The sequence below is a fragment of the Megalobrama amblycephala genome, linkage group LG11 (genome assembly GCF_018812025.1).
Source record: "Megalobrama amblycephala isolate DHTTF-2021 linkage group LG11, ASM1881202v1, whole genome shotgun sequence".
In the NCBI taxonomy this organism is placed as follows: Eukaryota; Metazoa; Chordata; class Actinopteri; order Cypriniformes; family Xenocyprididae; genus Megalobrama; species Megalobrama amblycephala.
Genome location: NC_063054.1, coordinates 22,908,644 through 22,935,907, shown reverse-complemented (window position 1 = coordinate 22,935,907; position 27,264 = coordinate 22,908,644). Strand labels below are relative to the sequence as shown.

Genomic DNA, 27,264 nt, shown 5'->3' with positions numbered 1-27,264 from the left:
GAGGGCAGGAATTTGGGCCTCAGAAATGGCTGTGTTTGTGCTTGTCACTCATAGTAAAACCAGAAAGGTGGAGTGGAGACAGGTTCTCAGGCGGGCCCCCATGTCAGTGCTACATTTGATTTGAGGTCTAATTTGCTGGTTGGTTGCTTGTGTAAACAACTCAGGGATACTTGGGCTTCTCAGACGCAGTGATAAACAAATCCTGATCGCACGGATGTAAAAATAAACCGTCCCCGCTTCAGAGACGTAAAAAGGCAGTCATGTCGGCAGTCGAGAGTCCTCCTGTTTTGGTGATTTGTGATGGCGCTAATCTTAGTGTGTTCACGAGAGAGCCGTTAAGTGCCCGTGGCCAGGTCTTGAGCTCTCGGGCTCAGGCGGGATCTTTTCCCCATACAGATCGGCTCAGAGCTGAAAACTAAAACTAACAGACACACCAGCTTACCAGGGAAATGGTTTCTTTTTTCTTCTTTTCATTCATTCCTTTTTCCTTTCCTTTTCTTTTCTTGTTCTCTTTCCTTACCTTATCTTTCTTGTGCTTTTCCTGTTACTTCTTGTTTGATTTGCTTGTTTCCTTATCCCATTCCAGTTGTTATTCCTCACCTTTACGTTTCCTGTCCTTTTTTCTACTCTTTATCTTCCTTTTTTTCCCATTCCCGTTCCATTTTCACACCTTACCTTACCTTACCTGTCCTTTTCTTTTTTTCTTACTTTTCTTGTCCTTTCTACTGTTTCCTTTCCTTTCCTTTCCTTTCCTTTCCTTTCCTTTCCTTTCCTTTCCTTTCCTTTCCTTTCCTTTCCTTTCCTTTCCTTTCCTTTCCTTTCCTTTCCTTTCCTTTCCTTTCCTGTCCTGTCCTGTCCTGTCCTGTCCTGTCCTGTCCTGTCACTTTTGCTTGTATTTCCATTTCCTGTTCCTTTTCCCTTTCCCTTTTTGGTTTTGTCCTTTTCCTTACTTGTCTTCCTTCCCTTCCTTTCCCTGTTCTTTTTCCTTTTACTTCTTCTTTCCTCTCATTTTAAATAGTTTGAAATCTCTTGTTCCGTGACAATAATGCATAAATATATGGAAAGAAACCTTAACAGATGTTTTGTCTCTGATTAGTTGTTGTTTTTATTTTTTTTCTTTGTGTGTGTGTGAGTGTGTAATGACCTAATTTACACAATTGAAAATTAGTTAAAAAAAAAACGAATTTAATGAATATAAATAATAATGAATCTAATTTAATGATAAAATTAAATGATAAAATAATAATAAAATACATAAATAAACCTGAATACCTTTTTTCTTTTAACCATGACTATTTCACGGTACAGTTTGCTAGCACCACCTCCTTACCAGCCAACCAAGAAGTAGATTTGCTGTTTTCAATTACAAGTCCTCACTAGTTGAGAAAGATCCCAGATAAAATCACATCCCTTTCCTCTTCTTTTCAGCCTCAGAAGGCCCTTGTTCTTTATGTTGCACGGCCACACCATGCTGTAGTTCTGAGCTAAATACACAGTGACAGGGCTTTCATGTAGTTGAAATGGGGATACCGTATCCCTCAACCACCCCCCATCTCAACAAGGTGGTGTTTAAAATGAGGAAATCAGCCGACCTCCTGTGCGATCTCCATTTTAGTCTTGTCACGGAAAGCTGCAGCATTTCCCCCCCGTTTTGGAAGGCTCTGAAACAATAATGCAACTACTTGAGATATAAAAACTGGATTTGGAATTGAAAATCAGTAGTGTTGTGTCCTTGGTAATAATCATTAAAATGCATAGCTGTGAACAAAGTAATATTTATCCTGTGGATGCGGGCGTGGTTGGGGTTTAAGAAAAATCATGTGGGCACAATTCCCTCTTTAGGCTGAAGGGGGTTTTTAGCAAACAGCTGCTAAGTGTGGATTAGTGTCTCTCAGCAGTGCCGACCAAAAGGCCAAACCGAAAATAGCTTATTTCTCTTTGCTTACTGATGTGAACCAGGAAAATACCTCAGCCTGTGGAATCACCCCAGATTTGTTCTCTCTGCAATTTTTATTCTTTTCTTTTCACAAGGTTAATTAACACAAAATTTACTAGTGATGATTTATAAAGTCTGGGAAAATTGAATACAAGGGGCAAAAAATCATTTCATTAGGTATTTCATGTTGTCTAATTATAATGCAAATAGTAATATATGATGATGGTGCTTCATTGGAAATTCAGCCCATATGGGCATATGAAATAAAGTGTGGGAGTAAATGACTCGTTGTCATTGGAACGTGTGAGGGTGATTCTTGTGCATAGCCTAAAGCGATCTGGCCCTAATTTCTGCTTTGTCTCTGATCCCTGGCTGCCTGTGGGATGTCCTTTTTTCCCCTCATAAAAGGTGAAATACTGAAATAATCCATTTAAGTTTCCTATTTTCCACAGTAACCTTGCCTCTAGGACATTTCTGACTGCTAGAGGTGGTGCAAAGGCAGGCATGCTAGTGCTTTTGGGGTGATCAGGACTATTAGGCCTCTGGTTGATGCGACATATGAGTGACTGAATGTGTGTTGTAATGACCCAGCAGAAAATGTTATTGCTCAGAAGCTGATCTTTTCATAGTTCTCAGTTATTTTATGGATAGACTTTTGTCTGTTTGTAAAACATCTACTGAGACAATTGTTGTGTAAATTCCTGCTATAAACAATGTTATTTTAGTATTATTTATATACTATAAAAGTATTTATTAATATAAAGTATTTATTTATTTTTTATTTGCTTTTGAGAGGATTTAATGAGAATTGTTTGAATTCATAATAAAATCGAGTTTGAGCACAGTTTGATACTCTGAGACGTCTTCTGAAACCCTAGAGAAGATGCATATGAGATGAACATGGTCTGAGAATTTGAGAAGCTGAAAAGCCTCCATTTATACTCATTTAATCTCATTTATGTCTATGAGAAACAATTGAGAAATCAAATAAGGCATTTTTTGTGATTTTTTTCCCCCCTTCTTTCTTATGATGGTGCTAAAGGGGCAGTCTGATCCAAACACTAGATGATACAAAATGTGGACAAATGCTAATGCTTTCTCTCTTTCTCTCCATTATCATCCAGCCTGTGGTCGTGGATTCTACAAGTCTTCATCTCAGGATCTTCAGTGTTCCCGGTGTCCCGCACACAGTTACAATGACAGAGAGGGCTCGTGGAGATGTGACTGCGAGGACGGCTACTACAGAGCCCTCTCCGACCCCCCTTCTGTTGCCTGCACCAGTGAGTGAGCTGTTTGTGAACCTCTGGTCTTCTTCGTTTTTATTCCCTCCATTCTCTATGTGCCTTGATGACTACAAACTGGCATGTCTCATTCCCACTAACTAGCAGCTCATGATCAGACAAGCAATTGTCTGATTCCTGTCTGATGAGATTATAATTACCTGGGGCGTCAGGCACCTGTTTTTTGAGGCTGTGGTGGTTCTGGCTTACTTGGTGCCCGAAGCAAAATAAGAAAAAATCTTAACTGCTTAGTAGTTCTAACTTAATTTAAGTATAAGACAGGATAGCCCAGTGTTAAAGTGTTGGTTAATTATTATTATTATTATTTTTTTTTTTGGATTCAGTTTGAATAGGCATAACATTTCTGGTTAATTACAGTCAGAAGTAACGGAAGCAGGTCTCAGCAGTTATTTCCTCTCTTGTCTCTTTTTTTATGTTCTTCTACCCTCCCTTCTAATAACAACCTGTCCTATCATTTCCTCTCCTTGGCCATCTCTCTTTATGAATAGCACAACTATAGCCATTGATGACTTATTTACACAGGCCAGACAAGGGTGAAAAGAGGTGGGGAGGGAGTTCAGGGCGAGTCGATCTGCCTGGAAATATGCTCAAGGACAGGTTCAATCAGGTAGAATCTCAGGATGTGCTCAACTTCCTGAAGACAAAGAGATGGAGAGAGAGCATTAAAGTAAGGATTAAGGCTGTACAGTTTGGTCCAAAAAAATGTAAGTGCAATTTATTTTGACAAATGTTGACAATGTAATTTAGGCTGCAGTATGAAACTTTAACATTAGCATGATTCTACTTAGATATCATGGCTAAAGAGAAAAAAACAAATTCACACTGAAATAAAAATTACAAACTAACAAGAGATTTTGACGCAGACTTAAAGGGTTAGTTCACCCAAAAATGAAAATTCTGTCATTTATTACTTACCCTCATGCCGTTCCACTCCCATAAGACCTTCGTTAATCTTCGGAAAACAAATTAAGATATTTTAGTTGAAATCCGATGGCTCCGTGAGGCCTTCATAGGGAGCAATGAAATTTCCTCTCTCAAGATCCATAAAGGTACTAAAAACATCGAAGCTTCGAAGCGTTATGAATCTTTTGTATCGAATCTGCTGTTCGGAGCGCCAAAGTCACGTGATTTCAGCCGTTGGTAGTTTGACACGCGATCCGAATCATGATTCGATACACTGATTCATTGTGCTCCGATGCTTCCTGAAGCAGTGTTTTGAAATCAGCCATCACTAAATAAGTCGTTATTTTGTTTTTTTTGCCGCACCAAAAATATTCTCATCGCTTTATAATATTAATATTGAACCACTGTACTCACATGAACCGATTTAAATATGTTTTTAGTACATTACTACTTACGGAACGAACGCGGCGCCAGTTTAGTTTTTTTCTGTAACTTGAATAGGGAAGGCGTAGGACAATGCGGAAGCGGAAAGTACTTTCAAGGCGATATTTTGTTTATAAAGCATAAACTGTTGTATTTTTTTTGAAAATGACCAATCGATTCGCTAGATAAGACCCTTATTACTCATCTGGTATCGTTTAAAGCCCTTGAAGCTGCACTGAAACTGTAATTTTGACCTTCAACCTGTTGGTAGCCATTGAAATCCACTGTAAGGAGAATAATCCTGGAATGTTTTCCTCAAAAACCTTCATTTCTTTCGACTGATGAAAGAAAGACATGAACATCTTGGATGACATGGGGGTGAGTAAATTTATCAGGAAAAGTGTATTTAAAAGTGGACTAATCCTTTAATAGATCTTGAGAGAGGAAATGTCATTGCTCCCTATGAAGGCCTCACAGAGCCATCGGATTTCAGCTAAAATATCTTAATTTGTGTTCTGAAGATTAACGAAGGTTTTACGGGTGTGGAACGGCATGAGGGTAAGTAATAAATGACAGAATTTTCATTTTTGGGTGAACTAACCCTTTAATTTATGTATTGTCCATGCTCTGCTGCCCATAGAAATCACTTTTGCCAAGCAAGAGTTAGTTTTTATAATCATTTATTTATTTGTATTTTATATTATTGTAGTTTAATATTGTCTAATTATTATTATTACTATTGAATTGAATAAATCTATTAATTTGAGTAATAATTGTTATTAGTTGTAGCAGTTATAGTAACTATATTACAATTGAATTCTGTAATAACAATAATAGTGATATATATTTTTGTTTTTAATATCCGCACAAGGCCATATGGAAATGATTTTAATTTGGTTAATTGTGCAGCCACGATGCTGCAATAGACAGCAGAGAATGACAAATTAATTTGAGTAGATGAGAGAAACTTATTAGACCCTAGCTGTGCTGTTGTGAAGCAGGCCAAATGGATCTTGAGAGAGGAAATGTCATTGCTCCCTATGAAGGCCTCACAGAGCCATCGGATTTCAGCTAAAATATCTTAATTTGTGTTCTGAAGATTAACGAAGGTTTTACGGGTGTGGAACGGCATGAGGGTAAGTAATAAATGACAGAATTTTCATTTTTGGGTGAACTAACCCTTTAATTTATGTATTGTCCATGCTCTGCTGCCCATAGAAATCACTTTTGCCAAGCAAGAGTTAGTTTTTATAATCATTTATTTATTTGTATTTTATATTATTGTAGTTTAATATTGTCTAATTATTATTATTACTATTGAATTGAATAAATCTATTAATTTGAGTAATAATTGTTATTAGTTGTAGCAGTTATAGTAACTATATTACAATTGAATTCTGTAATAACAATAATAGTGATATATATTTTTGTTTTTAATATCCGCACAAGGCCATATGGAAATGATTTTAATTTGGTTAATTGTGCAGCCACGATGCTGCAATAGACAGCAGAGAATGACAAATTAATTTGAGTAGATGAGAGAAACTTATTAGACCCTAGCTGTGCTGTTGTGAAGCAGGCCAAATGTGCAGCCTATCCTATGATGACACATATGTCAAGCATTAATCATTCACTACGCTTTATCTCTACAGTACTTTCCACTCTGTATCCACCCTCATTCCTGCTTTCTTCTTTATTCCATTACAGTAACTCCCCCAAATTTGCCTCACCACTGCCTGATAAAAGAGAAATGAAAAAAAGTGATTTAGTCTAATTGTTGCCCAATGCCCCCCAATAAGAGAACAAAGGAGAAACAGGCCTGAAATTCACTACACAATTGCTCTCATTTCCTCTGGCTTCTTTCTCTTTCTCTCCAAGTACACATCAGATATTTTTTCTACCCTGACCGTGGTTTGGCTGTTGTTATATAAAAACATTGACTTTACTGCAAAATGCACACAGAATATAGGGATTAAGAGTCATCTATGTAGTTTTTCTCTATGGCTTCCAGAGATCAAATAAATAGTGAATCATGCGAGTTGTACATAGGCCTCACAATAGGCCTCATTACAAAGGTGATTCATAAATATGAGTTTTGAAGATGACACAGGCCCTTAAAGGTTATGCATAAGTATTGCATCAGAGATACTAGAGAGATGATACACACTACCATTTTTTGGGGGGTTGGGAGACAAATATTTCTAAATAAGCTGCTGCTCCCGGCCCACTTTTCAAAAGAGGGCGGAGCTTTAACAGCTTGCGCTTCGGTTGCTCAACAACAACAAAGCTGGAGAATCTCACACAGCCAAAATGACGGTGTTTATACTTACATTGTTCAAACTGGAGTCGGGCACTGATGGAGAGACTCAGGAAGAAGTTAAAAATTTTAGAATGCATCTGGACGTTTCTGAATGGTTAGTGGGCAAATTTATATCGTTGCTGTAGAGTTGATTCAAATCATCGACTATGTGCCATCATGTTAATATTTTGTGCAAATCCAGCGTTGAGTTGACCCTCATTTGCGAAGCAGTCCGGCGTAAAATGACGGCATGGTAACAACACTCTACTAAAACAACTCTTCCTCTTCTCTAAAGCAGCCCAACATGGCCTTGCCCCTGTTGTTGCATGTTCCCAGGGGCAGGATTTATGTATTAGAGTTAGTGATGTCACTAACCCCATAAGAAGCTTGTTGTAGTCCCTACCAGCCGTTTGTTGTAGTCCTTAAACAGCAAATTCTTTGAAAGAAAATATCTTTGCATTGAACTTCGAGCGTTATAACTTTGCAAACAGCAACATTACACGCTAACTAAAGTTAAAAAAGTAAAATCATAATCAACCACCTTGCTGGCTGTATTTTTACTATCAAATGCAGCATTGGTAAGCATAAGAGACTTCTTCCAAATAATTGGGGTGGGGGGCGGGGGAGTGTTCTAAATCACAGTGAGTCACAGAGGATGTGGAAGGAGTGTGGGATAATAAGGATGTGACAAGAGGGAAAAAATGCAAATCAAGGGGGTAAAACAAAAAACTTTTTAACAAACATAAATCTCACCTCTTTTGAAGTGTTGTGCATTCGAAATACTCTCCTCACCAGACTTGTCTTAATTATCTTGGGATTAAGTTATTGTGACCATCTGAATTGTCTGGGATGAAGATTTCTTTCTTTCGATTTAAAGCTGCGTGGAACTGAATGGTAATTGGGGGTGAATTTACATTCGCTGAATAAACACCCTGATGGACAGCTTTTTAAATGAGCGAGGTGTAAACCTACCAGATCTTAAGCTCTGTCAATACGCACTCAGCTCCTCAGAACACGGATTAAGAATGGCCTTAATGAAATTCAGATTTCCAGAGTGAAAGGAATTAATATTGAATTGAAGAGAAGAAGAAAAAAAAAATAGCACGAAGTTGTACAGAAATATTCACTTATTTATTAATCCCAATGGCATGGCATAATTCAACCAGTTTACCACAACTTGTGAGGCGCCAAGATAAATAGGCAATACTTGGGCAAGCCTGCTGCATATTTTTTTCTTTTTAGATAGAACGAAAGAAGGGAGTTCTTGACAGCTTTCAGAGATGACATCGATCATTCGACAGCTGCACATGGTGTCAGCACTAGCGAAGGTCTGGAAGGGGTGGGAGGAGGGTGGGACTTTGTGTCAGAGAGAAAAAGAGGAATAGGGAGAGCAGGAGACATTGAAAAAGCGAGAAAGAAAGTAAGAGAAATAGAAAGAGAGAAAGTGAGTGCGCATAACCTACATAGTCTCTTTTCAGCTCCCTTCAACCCCCTGGAATCATCACCTCCATTCGTTGACGTGTCCCTGAGGGTGAGACTTTACTTTTTTCCCACAGTTGCTAAGGGACAGGAGTACAGTAGAAAAACCAGCCTCACTCGCCAACCTCTCTCTGGCTCCGGCCCTCAATCTATCCTTGGCGCTTGGTACAAGTGAGGCCAAAGTTCAGGTACCATGTTTGTAGATTAAGGATTAGTGGCTGGACTGTTTAAACACGGTTCACAAGTAGCGACCTTCTGGGAACCTCATTATTGGGGTGAGTCTTAAAGGTATAATCACCCAAAAATGAAAATTCTCATTTACTCACTTACCCTCAATGTCATTCCAAAGCTCTATGACTTTCTTCCTCCAATGGCAAAGAAATTAATACTTTTATTTAGTAAGGATGCATTCAATTAATCAAAAGTGAACAGTTTTTACATGGTTACATTATTATTTTTTTTTTTATTTTTTTCAAATAAAGGCTGTTCTTTTCAACTTTATGTACATTAAAGAATCCTGAAAAAATGTTTCAGTTTCCACTAAAAAATTAAATTCAGCATTGATGATAATAAGAAATGTTTCTAGAGCACCAAACCAGCTTATAAAAATGATTTCTGAAGGATCGTGTCACGCTGAAGACTTGGGTAATGTTGCTGAACATTCAGCTTTGCATCACAGGAATAATTACATTTTAAAATATATTAAAATAGAAAACTGTTATTTTAAATTATAATAAAACTATAAATAATATTTTATAATATTACTGTTTTACTGTATTTTTGATCAAATAAATATATCCTTGGTGAGCATAAGAGACTTGTCAAAAACATTACATTTGTTAACTTTTGTTAATGTTAGCTTTTTTATCTTTTTTGTGACAAGTGTACCAAAATTAAAGTCATTACGAAATTAACTACAAATTTTATATAGACTACAAAAATATCACATGAATTTCATGAACTTTCATTACATTGAGAATAGGATATTTCAAAAATTCCCCTTTTGTGTTTCACATAAAAAAATATATATCATACAGAATTGGAATGATTTGAGGGTGAGTAAATGGCAGGATTTCTAGGATGAATTATCCTTTACTAGGAGGGGAAGCACTAAGACAGTCAAGAGCTGCTCAAAGTGCAGATAACAACTGGATTCCTGAGTTAAGCCCCAGTACTTGGCCAGAGACTTCAGGCTTCACACACACACACACACACACACACACACAGGATCAGCAGGTTGACCTAATTAGCGTTCTCTCACAGGAAAACAGCAAGGGTAAGAATCGTGACCACATTTTTACTGATTTCAAAGCTGATTTAAATATCTTTTTTTTGCATGCGTTAACTCACTCTTTGGTTTGGAAGGATATTCAGCTCATTCACTTGAAAATCACTGTTAGAAAACATGTCATGCGTAGCTCACGTAGCCAGACTTTTGACTAAAGGCTTAAAATTTGGTTCACATTGCTGGTCGAGAACTGCCCACGTAGACAGGGAAAAACTGGCATATAAAGCGATCAATCACATTTTTTTGCTTTTACATTTAAGGGTGGGGTTATCCGAAATAGATTATACCACAACAATAGACTGTTGTGGAAAAAATCATTCAAATGGCACGGCCCTTGCTGTGAACAACTGTACAGAAAACAGAAAAATAGCAGGGATGTTAGCAGTTTTGTGTGCAATCTTCATCAGATATTCCGTGAACAGACTGTGGGCGGTTTGAGGCTAAACAATCTATAAAGTGTGGGTTAAAAAAAAAACCTGTTTTAAAAGAAGGTTGAAAGGGAAAGCAACAAAGAGTGAGTGTGAAAGAGTGTGCCCGGGCTTTAAGCAAACTCCATATCCATTAAAAGAATAGTTTGGTTTGTGGTGTAGAGAATGAAGCTGTCTGTGGCAGATATTTGTCCCAGTTTCCCCCAGACTTCTTCCAGCGTCCCTGCAGAATCAGTCTCAAAGCAGACTGCAGAGGAGGTGACAGATTACATATATAGAAACACATATGCACTCGTGTGTGAAAGAGCAAATGAGAGCCGTAAACTCAGAGGGCATTTTGTTGTTAACCAGCAGACGATGACGCTCACAACAGTGCATTAACATGACTCTCCAGACGCCAGATGCATGCTTGACAGGAAAGTCTTGCTTTAGCTGTTTTCAGTGCACTCAAAAAAAAAAAGGAAATTTGAAGAAAATGTCAAATTTTCCTTTTTATTCAAATTATGATCCCATTTATAATTTCTATAATTACATTACATTAACATTTATGGATTCGTCATATGGATTTGCAGTAGAGAAATGTCTATTACATTCTCTAAATATTTTCTTGGATATGTCTAAAACTCACTTGAAACTGTCTTCCCTCAGAGGTATCATACCTTCTTACAGAAATGCTGTCCGTTAAGTGATTGACCGTTTTGTACAAAGCCTCAAATCATAAAATTAGAACAACATCATGGATTGCTATTGGATACGTGCTTTTATTTAACATTTTCCGAGAATTAAATCAGTAGGTCCTCTCCATGATGAGTCTTGAATAGTGATTCATTGCTACTTTGTTGTTTGAATAGATATGCTCAATGACAGCTTGACTTGAGTCCCTTCTTGTCTCAGCTGTCCATTTAAAGATAAACAATCCCTTGATCTCTGCCACTCCAGAGCAGAATGAGAAGGCCCTGCCAAATGGAGCCATTAGTGGTATTATTATTATTCTTACAGGTAACCATAGAAATGAAATCCTATAAAGCCCCAGGAGGATGAGAGTGAGTGAGTGAGTGTGTGTGCGAGCGGATCTCCCCGTGGGGAATAGAGTAGGAGGGACATCATTAGCATCAGTAGGTGAAGTTGTGCTTCGAGCTTGAGAGATAGATATTGAGAAGATAGAGATGGAGAGACAGACCACATCTCTTCACCTTCCACAGGTGGCCCTTTCATCTCCTCCGTTCACTCGTTCCCCTCCTACTTTGATGAATATGGATGGATGCGTGTGCCATTAGCTTTAATGAGGAGCAAAATTTAAGTGTCATATTAACCATTCGCACAATTCTAATGCCTGCTCTTTCCCCTCATACATATGCAACAAGTGTTTTGTTACTAAATGTCCCCAGATTCGTAGACGGGCGGCACTGGTGACACACGACTCAAGGGGGCGTTCACACTGACAGTGTTTTGTAGCTACAAAGCGAAAAGATGTCACTCATGTGAAAATGCGAACTTTATTTCATTAAATGTACAAGGAATGCATAATATGTCACTACCTCACTACAATATTGTCCAATAGCGATAAAATAAAAATCCTGATATTTAGGGCCAGATTTACTAAATGGTTGGTTTGGAATTGCTCAATTCCAAAAAAGTGCTGATGGGAGTGGAAAGCTCTGTGCGTGATCTACTAACATTAAACAACATAGATGCAACCGGATCATTTCCATAATGACCAACGCAATCTACCAGTTAGCGTCTGGTTTAAGAAGTGCTTTTTTGGGTGGTAAATAATGCCGCAAAACCAGTGAACTGACAAGCGCAAGTCTTAGTAAATCACCTTGCGTGATTCATTTAAATACTCTCCTCCCATACATTTAGCGACCGAAAGAGAAACTCCTACAAATGCGTATTCAATGAGCCGCAAAAATAACTGTGTCCACACTTTTTCAGCGCTAATTTCTAATTGTGTGTCTTTAGTAAATCCTGACAGTAGTTTTTTAATGCCAAAAGAGGGTTTGTGCTGGTGCAAGCTGTTAGTAATCTTAGTAAATCACCTTGCATGATTCAATTAAATACTGTCCTCCCATACATTTAGCGACCGAAAGGGAAACTCCTACAAATGCGTATTCAATAAGGTGAGCCGCAAAAATAACTGTGTCCACACTTTTTCAGCGCTAATTTCTAACTGTGTGTCTTTAATAAATCCTGACAGTAGTTTTTTTAACGCCAAAAGAGGGTTTGTGCTGGTGCAAGCTGTTAGTAATCTTAGTAAATCACCTTGCGTGATTCATTTAAATACTCTCCTCCCATACATTTAGCGATCGAAAGGGAAACTCCTAAAAAATGCGTTTTCAATAAGGTGAGCCGCAATCCCAATCCCACAATCCCTTCCATGAGCCTATCGTACTGCTCCACAAGAGAACGGATTGAAAACGCCCATTTAGCTCCACACCAGTGGACACATACGGGTCACTGTTTCATTTTGAGGTACAAAAATCTAACCTTTTCAAAACGACAAACCCATGATGCAAGACCACCACAAAGACAAGTTCTAATAAAAGAGATATTGAACAGGCAGTGGTGCCGTTATAAAAACATTAGGGTGATAAAAGCAAGGGCTTGGTGGTTGGATAAAAGTAGCAAAATATAAGTCATTGCTTTATGAGACACGCCAGATTCCTTGGCACTGGCGGGGATTAGGGGATGATGGGTTGTTTTCCACTGTGGTCATCCGTCTGTGAGCTGGTTATTGTAGGCTGAGCGGAATCTGCACTGTTGCTATTGTCGGGGCGATAACTCGCTCATGATCTGACTCTTAAATTCTGGAAGTGACTCAGACTCCCTGTCTTCCATGGCTTAGACTTCTTGTCACCCTTGCAGTCAAAAAAAAAAAGGGTTTTGCCAATTGTATCGCCTCTTTTCTTTTCACAGGAAATTCATAACTGCCTGGCTCAGTAATGAAATGCTACTGCAAAGATACCAAGTACCAAGTAGGAGGAAGACTGTCTTATCTTTTAAGGTTTTCTACCTCAAAACCACATCCCGTTGTTCACTATTTTATTGTTTTGCCATCATATCCCTGGTCTACATCGACCTTGGCAGCACTCAAGTTCAACTCCCCAGAATTCTTGAGCATAACATCTCTATGTATCTAGGTTACAGTATAATTGCATGTCAGGATTTGCCAAGGGCCCGGATTTCTCGTGTTTCTGTGGTGTTTTTTTTCTTGAGAAAAGAAAAATCTAGAGTCTTATGTTAATCTAAGAATCTTCTCTTACTACAGGGCCACCATCAGCTCCTCAGAACCTGCTTTACAACATCAACCACACCACCGTCAGCCTGGAGTGGACCCCGCCGGCCGACACGGGCGGCCGTAACGACGTGACGTACCGGATTATATGCCGTCGCTGCACCTGGGAGCCAGAAGAGTGCTTTCCTTGCGGGAGCAACGTTGGCTACTCGCCACAGCAGAGTGGATTAACGGACACCTATGTCACCATCACCGACCTGTTGGCTCACGCGAACTACACCTTTGAGGTTGAGGCCGTGAATGGCGTGTCCGACCTCAGCCGTACCCAGCGACTGTTTGCAGCCGTCAGCATCGCAACAAGCCAAGCAGGTAAGAGGTTTGGACTTCAGTGGCTATTTGATCGCAGATCTAGCAGGTACTAGAAGTATACAACCAAATCTGCATTTTAAATACTTCATGTATATTTGCAGCATGTTTGGTTTTTGGCATCGTTCTGACGTTTATTTTAGGCTACACGTTCCAGTGCTTTTTTGTGTTGCTCGGGTGGACTCTCATCTCAAGCCTGTTTCTAACATGCACATTCACGTTACTGTACTTACCACCGTTGGGATAATTTATCAAATTATTTGTCAACCATTTTCCGGCAATTCATAATTTGTGGTTTTGTGGTGGCGATACAGCGGTGAACAGCAACAGATGATAAATAATAGAAGTCAGGCACAAGAATACCTCTCTCATTTCCCCTTTGGTTTTTATTGTCTGCCAGGAGAACCGCCACCTTTAAATATCACTTACAGTCGCCATGGTTGACATTTCCACAAGAGTCTTTGTTGAATTCCTGATAAATGATATGAGCTTTCACTTTATCCCCTGAAATTAAATGGGTGGCAAATGCTTACATTGGTGCTGAAGTCATGGCCGCAAACATTATTAGCTCGACGAGTGGTTGCCTGTCTTTGGCTGTGCCTCTGTCTCTCTCTCACACTCTCTCGAGAGAGTTGGCCATAATTTAAGAGCTGTTTCTGAGACTACACATGCTAGAGAAATGCATGTTTTTTAATTAACTATTTTTTATGGATCTGCAAAACAAGATTTCTCTTTCATGCCCAAGCATCCATGAAATACAATTTGCGTTCAAATGCATACTGGTTCTGGTCATTAACAAGAGGTTAGTAGACAGTGATAGCTTAGCACCATGCTTCAGCAACTAGCACATAGATTGCAGTGTTGTTGTACGTGCACACACACAAAAACACATTCAGTATCTGAGTGTTTGTTGTTTGGAAAAGAGATCCCACTGTATCGGATGTGTTACCTAGGGATGGTCACAATGGTTGACTAGTAATCCAATAACTGACTAGTCTCTTATTGAAGCTAATTAAAAAAAATAATAATAATATCTAATATTTTGTATCTAGTTTTTATCTATCTTTAATGTTGATTAGTTTATCTAGATTTTTTCAATCTTGATAATGTACATGTCTATAAAATTATATCATCTTAATAAAAAATCTAGTTTATCTAGTTTTCCTCTCTTGCTAATATATAATAATTTTTCTAGAAATATGCTGCTCATTTTATCCAGATTTGTATTTATTTATTTATTGTATCTAGAAAATATTGTTATCTAGGCATGAATGTAGATTATGTTGAGATATATATTATAAAATATTATATATTATCGAAATAAATAATCTAGTTTATTTAGATTTCACTTATGTCGATAATATATAATTATAATATATTAAAATAATTTTGTATTTACTTATTTATTGTATCTAGAAAATATTTTTATCTAGGCATGAATGTTGATTAGTTGATAATATACAATATTATATTAATAAAATAATATATTCTAATAATATTTGTATTTAATATTTATTTTAATATATAATATTTATTTTAATATATTAATATAAATATATATATATATATATATATATATATATATATTATAAAATATATTATCGAAAAATAAATCTAAATAAATATCTCGATAATATATCATTATAATATATAATAATATATTAATAGAATTTATCTAGACATATATAAATATTTTTTTCAAAATTATTTATATTACATGTTGACTATAGTTTATCTAGATGTTTTATCTACATAATATGTACTATTTTTATCTAGACATATGTTGTCTATTTTTTTTTTTCTCTTAATTTTATTTTTTATTTTTATTTATTTAGACACCATACTAAGTAAAGTACCACAGCTAAGGTCTTTGAGACAGACATTTTCATTTCGTCTCAAGACTCCTGCTTCCTCTTCCGTTCTGTTTCACTTAGTTTAGCTGTTTTTAAATGCAAGAATGCGTTTTATGTAAACACTGTCTAAGAAATGCAAAAAAGTTCTTTTTAATCTAGCCCAATTAGTCAACTAGTCATTCAGGCAACTCACAGACTCGTTGATTCAGACAGCGTGTAGTTTTGTACATCCCAAGTGTTTCCCCACCTGCATTCAAAACTCAAGTTCTCATTTGCATTTTTGTTGTTTTTATGCTTTGCAAAAAAAAACAAGGTCAGTGACAGGATAATACGAGCAGCTCACGCATGCACGTGTTCACAGAGAGATGAGGAAAGAGACACAGAGGGAGAGGCGATAATGACCAGCAGGCAGTAAAATGAGGGAGGAACGGAGCCGAGGAGGAAGGGGAGAGGGGATGATGTATGTTTCATGACAGGGATCGTGACAGAGACACTCGCTGGAGCTAGGAGCCACAAGGACACACGGACACCTTGGTAGGTTAGGAGCGAGCGAGAGAGAGAACGAGAGATAAGGGACAGAGAGAGAGGGAAAAGACCCTTGTCTCAAAGTGAGAGCCGTGCGTAATTATGTCTGGCATACTGACAACAGACAATTACACCAGCCACCCTGGGCAATATTTAGTCATTAGTTATTGTCAGATTGAGAAAATATATTAGTAAAGCCCTGTTTTCTGTAGTGGCAGTATTAACGGTTTCATTTTTCATGTCTTTCAAACTACAGAGTAGGCCATGGAGACTGAAAAATTGAGAACAGAATAAAATATTCCCATCTGAGTATGAATAGATTCTAGCTAGGAATAGGGTCTGTATCGTCAATTCAACTAGTCAGGTTAGTCATTTAGAGGTTGACTAGATTTTCTCCCTTTTTTTAAAATTATATTTTAAAATTATTTAAAATATTTTGTTTTGTGCTCTGTCCAGCTGTTTTTGAGCACAAGAGCTCATCTTCTATAAAGTACCTCTAAGAAATGCATCTAATTGTGGTCAGGTGGATCTAAAACGTGCCTAATTATACAGGACTGCACATCCTTGATTATAGCTTTGGAAATATCTACATTTGAATTCAAATGAAATGGTTGCACACTCAATTACTAATAGATTTAATGATTCACCTTTAATAACTAAGCTCAGGCTCCATTTGAATACAACAGGCTCTCTGTGATGGCAAACCGATAGGACCCCTGGACAATCAGACTCTTGTTTAGAGCCGAGATGGAAAAAATTTAACCCTATCTGAGCATGCTCAATTCTCTGCTCACCGGAGCCTTACAGGCGCAATTTTACCCCTGGGTTACCACAGCAATGGATGACTACCTCATAATGGGTGAGAATGGAGCTTCCTGAAACAATAAGCTGCCGGCCAGTCTGACAGAGCAGGACACTCGTTAACACTGATGACTTTATCAAGGCCTTTAGAGTAGAAAAAAATGGCATTTTTTAAGCTCTGCCCAAGACTTGTTAACCTTGCGGGGATACCTGTAAGAGTATAAAGAAGAGAGAAAGGGAAAGAGAGGAGCATTTGGGGTGAGGAGCAAGAATTAAAATGAATCTAATATAGCCTAAATTGAAATAAATGTCTTTGTTTTAAGATTCATCAGTGCATATTACTCTGAAATCAAAACCGTCAAAATATAATCAGCCTCCCCACCTCTGAAATTACTTCTTATTTTTGTTAATGAATATAATAAAAATACATTATATTACACTAGCATTCAAAAGTTTGAGGTCAGTACAATTTTTTTTAAGAATTTAATATATTTTTTTTATTCAGCAAGGACACATTAAATTGATCAGAAGTGACAAAAGACTTTTTTATTATTACAAAACATTTCTATTTCATATAAATGCGCTTATTTTGAACTTTCTATTCAACAAAGAATTGTGAAAAAACGTATCAGTTTCCACAAAAATATTAAGCAGTTTTCAAAAAATATTAAACTGTTTTCAACATTGATAATAATAAATGTTTCTTGAGCACCAGATCAACATATTAGAATGATTTCTGAATACTGAAGTAATGGTTGCTGAAAATACAGATTTTTCATCCCTGGAATAAATTACATTTTAAAATATATTCAAATAGAAAAGTTATTTTTATATTGCAATATTTTGCTGTTTTTAATTGTGTTAATAATTGCGTTTTTTTACAGTAATGTAAAATAATGCAAAAAATATATTATATTATATTATATTATATTATATTATATTATATTATGCATGTTGACTTTAAAAACATCTAACTGTTTTCGAGAAAGTCATATGAGTTTGTATCAGCATCAGGGTGAGCAAATGATGACAGCACTTTCATTTTTTGGGTGAGGGGGAATGAGCCACTCTCGTCGCTGGTCTCCATCTGCATGAGAATAAGTCGGCGCTTCAGGCAGCAAGCGTAGGAGTAGAAACTGTAAGGAGAGCAGAAAGCAAAGGTGCAGAGCCCAAATCCAGACGGCTACACATCTGATGAGGAATTCAGGAATCCTCTCTTTAATTATCCTTCCACTGCTGAGTGACACAATAAGCGACAAAAAGAAAGCATAAGAAGGGATGTGTCCGTATGAAAGTGGGGCTACTCAAAGTACTCATTGTTCCTCCAAAGCCTAATTACTTCCCTGCTCTCCATGAAATGGGCTTAAATAGCGACTGCTTCTGTATCGGCAGGTTCATCATCATCATTTCTCTAACGCCCCTTGCCACCCCCCCCTGCAGACAATTGTGAATTCTCTCTCTGTTTAATGGCAATTCTTTTTCCCCTCTTTCTAGAGGACTGCATGGGAAGTTTGGTGAAGAGCATTTCAATCAGCATTCTATTGTCACTTGACATCTCTGTAGAGATGCCCTCGGATGCGTCTCTCTCTTTTCCTCTCTCGCTCCACCTCTCTCTGTGTCTGTCTAAACAACACCCATTGTTCTTCCCAATGCTCTTGAGCGGAAATAGCTCAAAGAATAACCATTAATATTTATTCAGGAGAGTCCTTCTGATGAGAACAGTGTGGAATCAGGCACCGAACAGCCCTTTCCATGCCGTAGAATTCAGCAACCAGATGTGAGACAGGCATTTTAGATGCAAACAGCATGCGCGGTAAACAGAATCAAAGCGAGGGAGGGCGAGAAGCTGTGGAAATGGATTTTTAATGCTTAGGTTACATGTCAGAGGAGCATGATGTGCATGTTGCCCGCTGATAGCTGCCTCTGACTGCGGCCCACTCTGTCTAGGATGTTGCAAAGTTGTTTAAGTGTTTGATAGGGAAGCACATTAACCCTGTACTCTGCCACACTGCTCTTATCTTCCGCTTTCAAGAGTTAATGGCTTAAATAAGAAATTGTATTCTTTGGATTCCATACATAGCCTAGTTTTTCCAACGCTATGAGATTCTACTTGGGCTATTTCTTCTCATCTCTCGAGGAGAATCGCTCTGTAGCGCACTGCAGAACGAGCGGTGTACTTTGATCTCAAGAGCCTTTGTGTTTTGAGCTGCGAGACTGAGGTAAATAACAGAAAATGTTCTCTCATGTTCAGGGCAGTCTGGTCACATTAACAGGAACTGTTTTGTCCCCTCTCGTGTTTTTAAGGTGGCATGAAATGGAAATTGCGAGAAACGATGCGCACAGATAAATAATTTATAATAAACACTGCAATATTCCATAAAATTTCATGGTGACTTCAAATGCAGCTGAGCTCAGAGAATCCTAATGCGCTGCAAATGTTTCAAGCGATGTCTAAAATGTGTTGCGCCAAGCAGTATAAAGTGTGAGAAAGCATTCTCATGCCCCAGACTGAAAGACAATCCTTGCGGCATTTCTCCTGTAATTAATACGGCCACTTTTTCGACATGTTATCACTGCAAAATGGATCCCGTTCAATACCCCTGAGAAGAATCACACTTTGGGGAACAATAAGGCCATTGATTGATCTCTGCAAAATCCTAATCTGTGGCAGGGACGTTAAACAGAATGGATTGATTGATTCCCGGGATTCCCAGTCGGCCAGTGCTAGGTGGTGTAATTTTCTAGTTAAGCGGATCCCTCAAGCCTCTTTTGTAGCATTTGTATGCCGTTTTATGTTACCTGAGAGGCCTTTCTCTCTCTCCCTTGCCACTCTCTCTCTTTCTGTCTTCCCTCTTTTGGTAATTCCATCTGTGGTAATTTGATAAGAGCTGGACCAGTCGCTACAATTCAACAGCTGTGGTTAAATCGCTGGTGGTCTGGCTCACAGTGGCCTCGGCGGCCTTACTCTGGGCACTTAACCTGTGGCATTGTGCGAAATGCCTCACGATTCGTCCGTCACCCAATCCGTCAGCAATGAATAATTTTCATGGAAGGTGCACTTTAATTACTTTCCCATTTAAATGGCATTGCTGTGGCCTATCTAGGTCATTAATCTCAGTGAGGATCCTGTTGCAAGCCTTTTATTGCTGGCAAACGAAGCCCCCCAAATCCCCCAGAATCTTCTCTGCTTGACTGACTGCAGACTCCCAGCAGCCACTGCTCCAGTGTGTCCTTCTGAACTGGCCGCTGTGTCACGGAAGCGAGAGAGACAGACGCAGAGAACAAGAAAGAGAGATCTACACTTGTCTCCCAGCATGAGCGAGGGGACGGAGAGGAAGTTTGCCAACCACCTTGAAGGGACCTGTTGGATTGAGAGAGGGCAGGACTTTCAGTGTCCAGCAAGTGGAATCAAGCACAGTTGACTGATTTGCCAGATGAACTTAAAAAAATTCATGGTAATTAAATTTGATATATATATATATATATATATATATATATATATATATATATATATATATATATATATATATATATCACATATTTGATTATTTTCTGGGAAAATGCCCCATATTACATTCTGGGGTCAGAAGAAATTTAAAAAATATTTAAAAAATGAAGTTTTATATATATATATATATATAATTTTTTTTTTCTGTACCACTTAGACAAGTATTAAAATAATTGACTTATTTTGTATGCATAGAGAGAGAATGTGTATTTTTATGGTACATTACATATTTAAGGATTAGTTCTTCCCAGCTAGGGCTGGGAGATATATCGCATGTGATTGTCACGCGCATTTCGTCAGTAAAGCCGGTTCCCTGATTACCGCTAAATCGCCATCACCTGCTTTCAAATGGAGCGCCATTTAATAGATAGAGCCATAGTTCACTGTCAAGCTACGCAATATCACGTTCATTATCACAGATGAATCGCCTTCGATAATGAACGCGATATTGCGTAGCTTGACAGTGAACTACGGCTCTGTCTATTAAATGCCACTCCATTTGAAAGCAGGTGATGGCGATTTAGCGGTAATCAGGGGACCGGCTTTACTGACGAAATGCGTGTGACAATCGCATGCGATATATCTCCCAGCCCTTTTCCCAGCCATTTTTAGATTGTAAAGTTTATTAGGAAAATAATTTAATATGGTATATTATTGTCAGCTCTATTGCAGAACTGTTGTAATAATGATGTCAAACTCAACAGGTAGAGAGGCAGACATGAAAAGCCTCACTTGTACATATTCGGGTTCATTCCATTCTTCTGTGTTTCTTATTTAAACTCCCCCTCTACCACCGTCTTGCTCTAAAACTCATCCTTTCTCTCTGTCAGACGAGCGGATACCAACTCGCTCAATTATTTAGATTCCTGTGAGGCAGCAACAAAGTTTTCAGACAAAGTTCTCCCCCCTTCACCTCACCTCCTCTCCCTGCTTTTGCCATCAAATGCATCATCTCTTGCAGAGCAGACGAGCAGACGCTTTCCAAATTACCATCAATATTTTTCGAGTTCCAGATGCCCACCATGCATAAAAGTTGGGGGCTTTAGTCTCCTTGTAATTGTCACCACCTTCTGAACTCTCTGAGGCTTTTCACCTGAAAGTCCTCAGATGTGCCATCAGCAGAGAAATATAAATTGGAACAAAAATGGAAGCGTCACATAATGCTGGTGGCCATCACGGCGGGTGCTTATTAACGGGCAGTTCTAACTGACAGGCGTTAATTGAACATTCTGACTGGATAATTCATAGAGGCTTTGAGGAAACTGTTTCAGCTCACAATGAGTTTGAAATAGAGGTTATGAGGATATTTTAAACCCAGTCAATTGTATCAGACACTTCTGTATAGGGTCCACAGCACCACACACATGTATACTTTTTCCTACTTGTGTGGAGACGTAATAAAAGAGCTAATGTGTATCTTGTTATATATATTCTTCCAACTTGTGACTCAGTTTTTTTTAACTTGTTTTTTTAGTTATGTACACTCTAAAAAATGTTGGGTTAAAAACAACCCAAGTTAGAGTTGAAAATGGACAAACCCAGCAATTGGGTTGTTTTAACCCATCGAAATAAGTTGTTTTAACCCAGTGGTTGGGTTAAATGTTTGCCCAACCTGCTGGGTAGTTTTTTTTTAATTCAACCATTTAAAAAAAAAAAAAACTGTATTTCTTGCTTAAAATGAACCCAAAGTATGTTGGAAATGAACATTTATTAGTAAGTTAAATGAATAATAATTAAACAATAAACATTTATTAAATTGCTTATTAATAAATGTTCAACTTTTGATTATTATTATTGTTGCCTCTAGTAATTACATGTCTGATTTTTAATTTCCAACCTATTTTGGGGTCATTTTAAGCCAGCCATATAGTAATTAAACAATAGTTGATTTAAATAAAACTGCCCAGCATATTTAATCAACATTTAACCCAAATGCTGGGTTAAAACAACCCAATGTCCATTTTCAACCCAACTTGGGTTGTTTTTAACCCAAGATTTTTGAGTGTACTTTGTTATTTATTATGCTTTTAAACACAGTGTGTAAGTGCACAAGTACTTTAATCAATTGTTTTATAATGGAGTCACCAGTTGGAAGAAAAAAAAATAATAATAATAATAATAATATATATATATATATATATATATATATATATATATATATATATATATATATATATATATATATATATTATAATTGATATACTCCAACTCCAACCTCCATTATTAAATGCTTTTGTTAAAATGCAAACACAACTCCAACCTGACACATTATTTAGCCAAACATTTCTGAAAATGGTTACACGTGCACACAGTCACGCATACAAACAAATGCACCTGTGGCACTCTGTCCTGCTGTTTACATGCAACATGTGTTCCTGCATGCCGTTCTGGGGTTAGAGTGTTTCATTTCCTGCTGCAGAAGGGTTGAAACAGAGGGGAGGTACTGTGATAGTGTGCGACTGAATTGAGATGCGTGTCAGCGGTGCCCGAGACCAGCTGCCGCAACCTACCACACTCAAGAGCAAACTCATCGCCTTAACAGCTCACACTTAAAACGTGTGAGAGAGAAATCGCGTGCATGTGCAGTTAAAGTTTGTGTGTGTGTTTGGATGTGAAAGAGTGCCAAATCCTTTTACCCTGTCTGTTGCCTGTGTGACAAGCACAAATCTATGTGCCAAACTGAACAGGGGACTGGCATATCTGATATTCTACTTCTTCAGAGCAGCCTTGTCAAGCTTGTCAAACATTCACAGTAAAAGAAATCAGACATATACACACATTTTAGTGGTAAAGTAAGAAAAAGATCCTTATATTATTATGTTGTCTGGAAATCTTGATTCTAGAGCATTCGGAAGAAATTTATTTTTGAATGTATTTTTGACCATTGTTCCTGGCAACAATGACTGCTGGTTTCACATCTCTCGTATCACTCTGTGCTTCTTTCTTCTCGCATAATAAATTTAAATAGGCTCAAATCACTATTTTATACAAGATGCACCAATATTAAAAATCTGTCTTGTACCGAAAAGCTGATAATCATTTTTATGTTATGGCTAATATTCAAATTCAATACAGTTTTGTAGAAATAAATGAAAATTAAAACATCTGTTTGTGCATTTGACATTTTCTTACTGATTTAAAGCAGACTCATCATAACATCTCTTTTTTAGGGACTGGTCTTTTTTTACATGATTAAAGGCCAGAAGATGATGGAAAAGTTCTCTTTTTCCTCATTATTCTGTTGTTCATTGTCTCATCAACGCACCGTCTCCTGTGGAGAAGGAAACTAATTATGTCTTCATCCCTTCCTGTTCGCACCTCCTCCTATTCTCTCCATTAGCCAAAAGAAATTCTAATGAGTTTTAGTCTAGCTACCTTTGGCTTGGGAATAAGTGTAGGAGAATAAACGTTCACTAGAATAAAATAGCTAAAAAAAAAAAAAAAATTGGCAGCTGCACAGAATCGTCAACTTTTTGACAACTTTTAGCTGTTTCCTAAGCGTAACTTGATTTTATTCATCTCTCACACCTGCTGGTTTCTGTAAGTTATATGTGACGCTAACACACACAGACACGCACACTCTGTCTCTCGGCCATATTGCTCTGGTGCCTTTTCATCAAAGCTGCAGGACGATATGAAGGCCATCTGCTCTCCTGGCTTTTAATGTTTATAGTATAAACCAACAATAAAAAGATTACAGCATCCACAGACTGAGTGAGAGGGATCTATTCGGCAGACAGATGGGAACACAGCTGGACTGGACACCGTAAAAAAGGGTAACAGGAGGCAGAGAAGATGCTGGGATGGCAGCTAGTGACCATAAGCTTTGAAAAACTTATTTCTGTCTTATCCAGCAGCAGGTGTTCTGTCATTGCAGTGGACAGGAACGGCTTGCTGCTTTTTGTTTAGGACAAGCTTTGTTTCGCCACAATTAAGACAATCTCTGTCACTTATGATATGGTCCAGAAGGCTTTAGTTTATCTTTTTTGGTGTCCATTTGCGTCCTTTTGGATTAGTTATCATGGCTCAGCAGAAAGGAAGGCCTGATAGCCCGGAGCCAGAGTGTTTCGGGCCCGATGATGAAATTGTCATGCACCCCTCAAAAAAAAAAACATTATACATTTAAAATAAAAAAAATTTTATACATAAAAATATACATAAAAATAAAAACATTTATACATTTTCTTTGAGTATATATATATATATATATATATATATATATATATATATATACAAACAAACCAAAAATTATTCTGACATTTTGACCTGACCATGTTTTGCTCACATGTTATCTGACATAATTAAGATTTTTTTTTTTTTCTGACACAATTTAACTTTGAGATCTTGTCATATTTTATTACCATTTTTTTTAAAACTATAGTAGATAAACTGTATTAATGAATGAAATGTTCAAGGTGTCTGAATACATTTTGGTTTGACTATATATATATATATATATATATATATATATATATATATATAGATAATAAATAATAAATATAATAAATAGATTGATTTATTAATTTATTGTTTTGACATATGAAAGATTTAAAAACTTTTGATTAAAATCCTTGAATCTTTACCAAAAACAAGCAAATTAAACAAACAAACAAACAAACAAATAAATATACATTTATTAATTTAATTAATGCTTATTTTGATATAGATAGATTTAAAACCTTTAATTAAAAAATAGATCGATAAATAAATTATGGTTGTTGTGTTTTTGCTGTGAGAGTGAGACCAGTGAAAATATTGTCAGGGCAAGTACAAATCTGAACTACGACAGATATAAAATCCCCTATTGTTGAGCACTGGTTTTCATGTAGTTAAATATTTAGCCGTGGCTTGAATTTGTAAATGGTTCCAAACAAGGGGATTTGACATAACCGTGTTGTGCTAACAACCATGTGGAAAATACCTGTGCAGATTTGTGCAAAGGAACAATTTCAGACTCAAGGGATGGCTCAGTTGTTTGCTCTTTTGTTGCTTTCCTACATTTTCTTTTGGTTTATTTATAGATTTCTTTCCTTTTATACTTTCCTTTGCGGAGAGGAATGTGATTTTTCTTCCCTGACAGTACAGAGGAAAATACAGAAATTGCGAAAATGTAGAGCATTTTTCCACCCTGCTTTAGAGAAGAGCGGGTGCCCACTTTCACGTGCTGTTAAAACAAAACAAAACAAAACACAAACCACCGCCTTTGTGTTGCTTTGTCTGTTTTTGCTGACCTTTCCTCTCCATTTATGGAAAAGAAAGAACGGGGGATTCAGTGTGGTCTAGACAGGTGTGTTTCTCTCTTTCAGAAAGATCACAGACTGTAAACAGGTTAAGCCCCTTACCACAACCCCCGGTGACAGACATGAACAAGATATATAAACTAGTTAATGAAAAAATATTTTATTTAATTTTTATTTAAATGTATTATTATACATGATCAATTATGCCATTTATTTAAAGTTTTGCATAAAATAATGTAACAATAATTATTTATATATAAATATTTATTTTAAATGTCGCTCCAAAAGCAGGACTACAATCTGACAAGTGTCTTTCAGGCTCCCAAAATGTAATAAACATCCTCCGTTCCATGGAAAAACAACAGTATGGCAACAAACAAATGGGGAGAAACAGCTTCCATACAACTTATCAACCTCTCATTTCTCTGAACCCATGTTTTCATGAACCTGACTGTACATTATGACCACCCAGTCTGAATCACAATGCCTCTTTGGACAGGGGCATTGAAGGGCTTTTCTTAGACTTTTACCCCTAAATAACAGAAGAGGTGGCTCTGTTTAAATGAAGTGAAAACTTTTCTATTTGCATAATAGAAAAGCAGCATCCTCCAATTAACTGCTGACAAAGTGGATTTAATTCCCTTAAGAAAACAAGTCGAGAGCACAAAGAAAGGCCAAAGCCTTGTTCTAACCATTATTGTGCTCTGAAAAGTTGGGAGCTGGCTTGGTCACAACTTATTAAGCAAACAGTGGTCCTGGTCCCCCACTTATGACTAGGCTCATGTAAAATCACCAATTACAGTAAAGCAATTCAGTCCCCGAAGAAGTAACACCTGTTAAGTTGTTATCCAGTAGAGTGGCCTGATGGCTTCAGGTCTATTTTTCTCTTGGTCCTTTGTCTAGGCTGTGTTCATTGTTACGAGGATCCTGTGTATGTTTAAAAGCCACAGGAGCAACAGTGATGGTGGTCTTTATTTTCCTGATTGGCCCACCCTTACAAAAAATAAGTATACTTTAAGTTAATTTTATTAAAGCTGCAGTCCGCGATTTTTGGCCCTCTAGCGGTTAATAAACAGAACTGCACACGTCTTGTGGAAGAACATTGTAGCCGGAGCTACTTTTCTCCGTGTATGTCTATGGCGAGTCACGCAGTTACTGTGATACTCTGCGGCGGGTCCTACCAGTCCGGTCTGAAATAGTCAGAATATAAATACTTATTATAAGTGTACCATAATGATTCAGGGTAAGACAAAAACACGGTTTGGAAAATGGATTCATGTTGTACATTCTCATTATATGATTTTTGACAATTTTACTAATATCAGTGTACTAGAAGTATATTTGTAAGTGTACTGTTTCAATACTGCTTGGGACTTTTTAGTGTATAAAAGTATACTTTTAAGTATACTTTGTGTAATAGTAGTAAACTTTGATTACACAACTAGTTTACAACTAAGTTTTTCGTTTGTACTGCACCTATACTGCAAATAAACCTTTAGGTATACTGATAGTTAAAATTTTTTTGCACATTTTTTAGTCTATGAAAGTACACTTTGAAGTATACTCTCAATAAACATTAACACCCGCCAAAGCTTTCATTCGGTGACGTAAGGCAGTTTTGAACTTATATGCTGTTCAATGTTTGATGATCGCATTATTTTACATTTGCATAATAGCAA

General features: G+C 37.3%; 1 protein-coding gene across 4 annotated transcripts in view; it reads left to right on the top strand.

The window, feature by feature from the left end:
- epha7 (eph receptor A7) overlaps positions 1 to 27,264 on the top strand; it is an 86,656-nt gene that overhangs the window by 18,991 nt on the left and 40,401 nt on the right. For all 4 annotated transcript variants that reach the window (XM_048206766.1, XM_048206767.1, XM_048206764.1 and 1 more), the window contains exons 4-5: positions 3,061 to 3,216; positions 13,326 to 13,661. In XM_048206766.1, the coding sequence (XP_048062723.1) occupies positions 3,061 to 3,216; positions 13,326 to 13,661 (492 nt within the window). The remainder of the gene's footprint in view (positions 1 to 3,060; positions 3,217 to 13,325; positions 13,662 to 27,264) is intronic.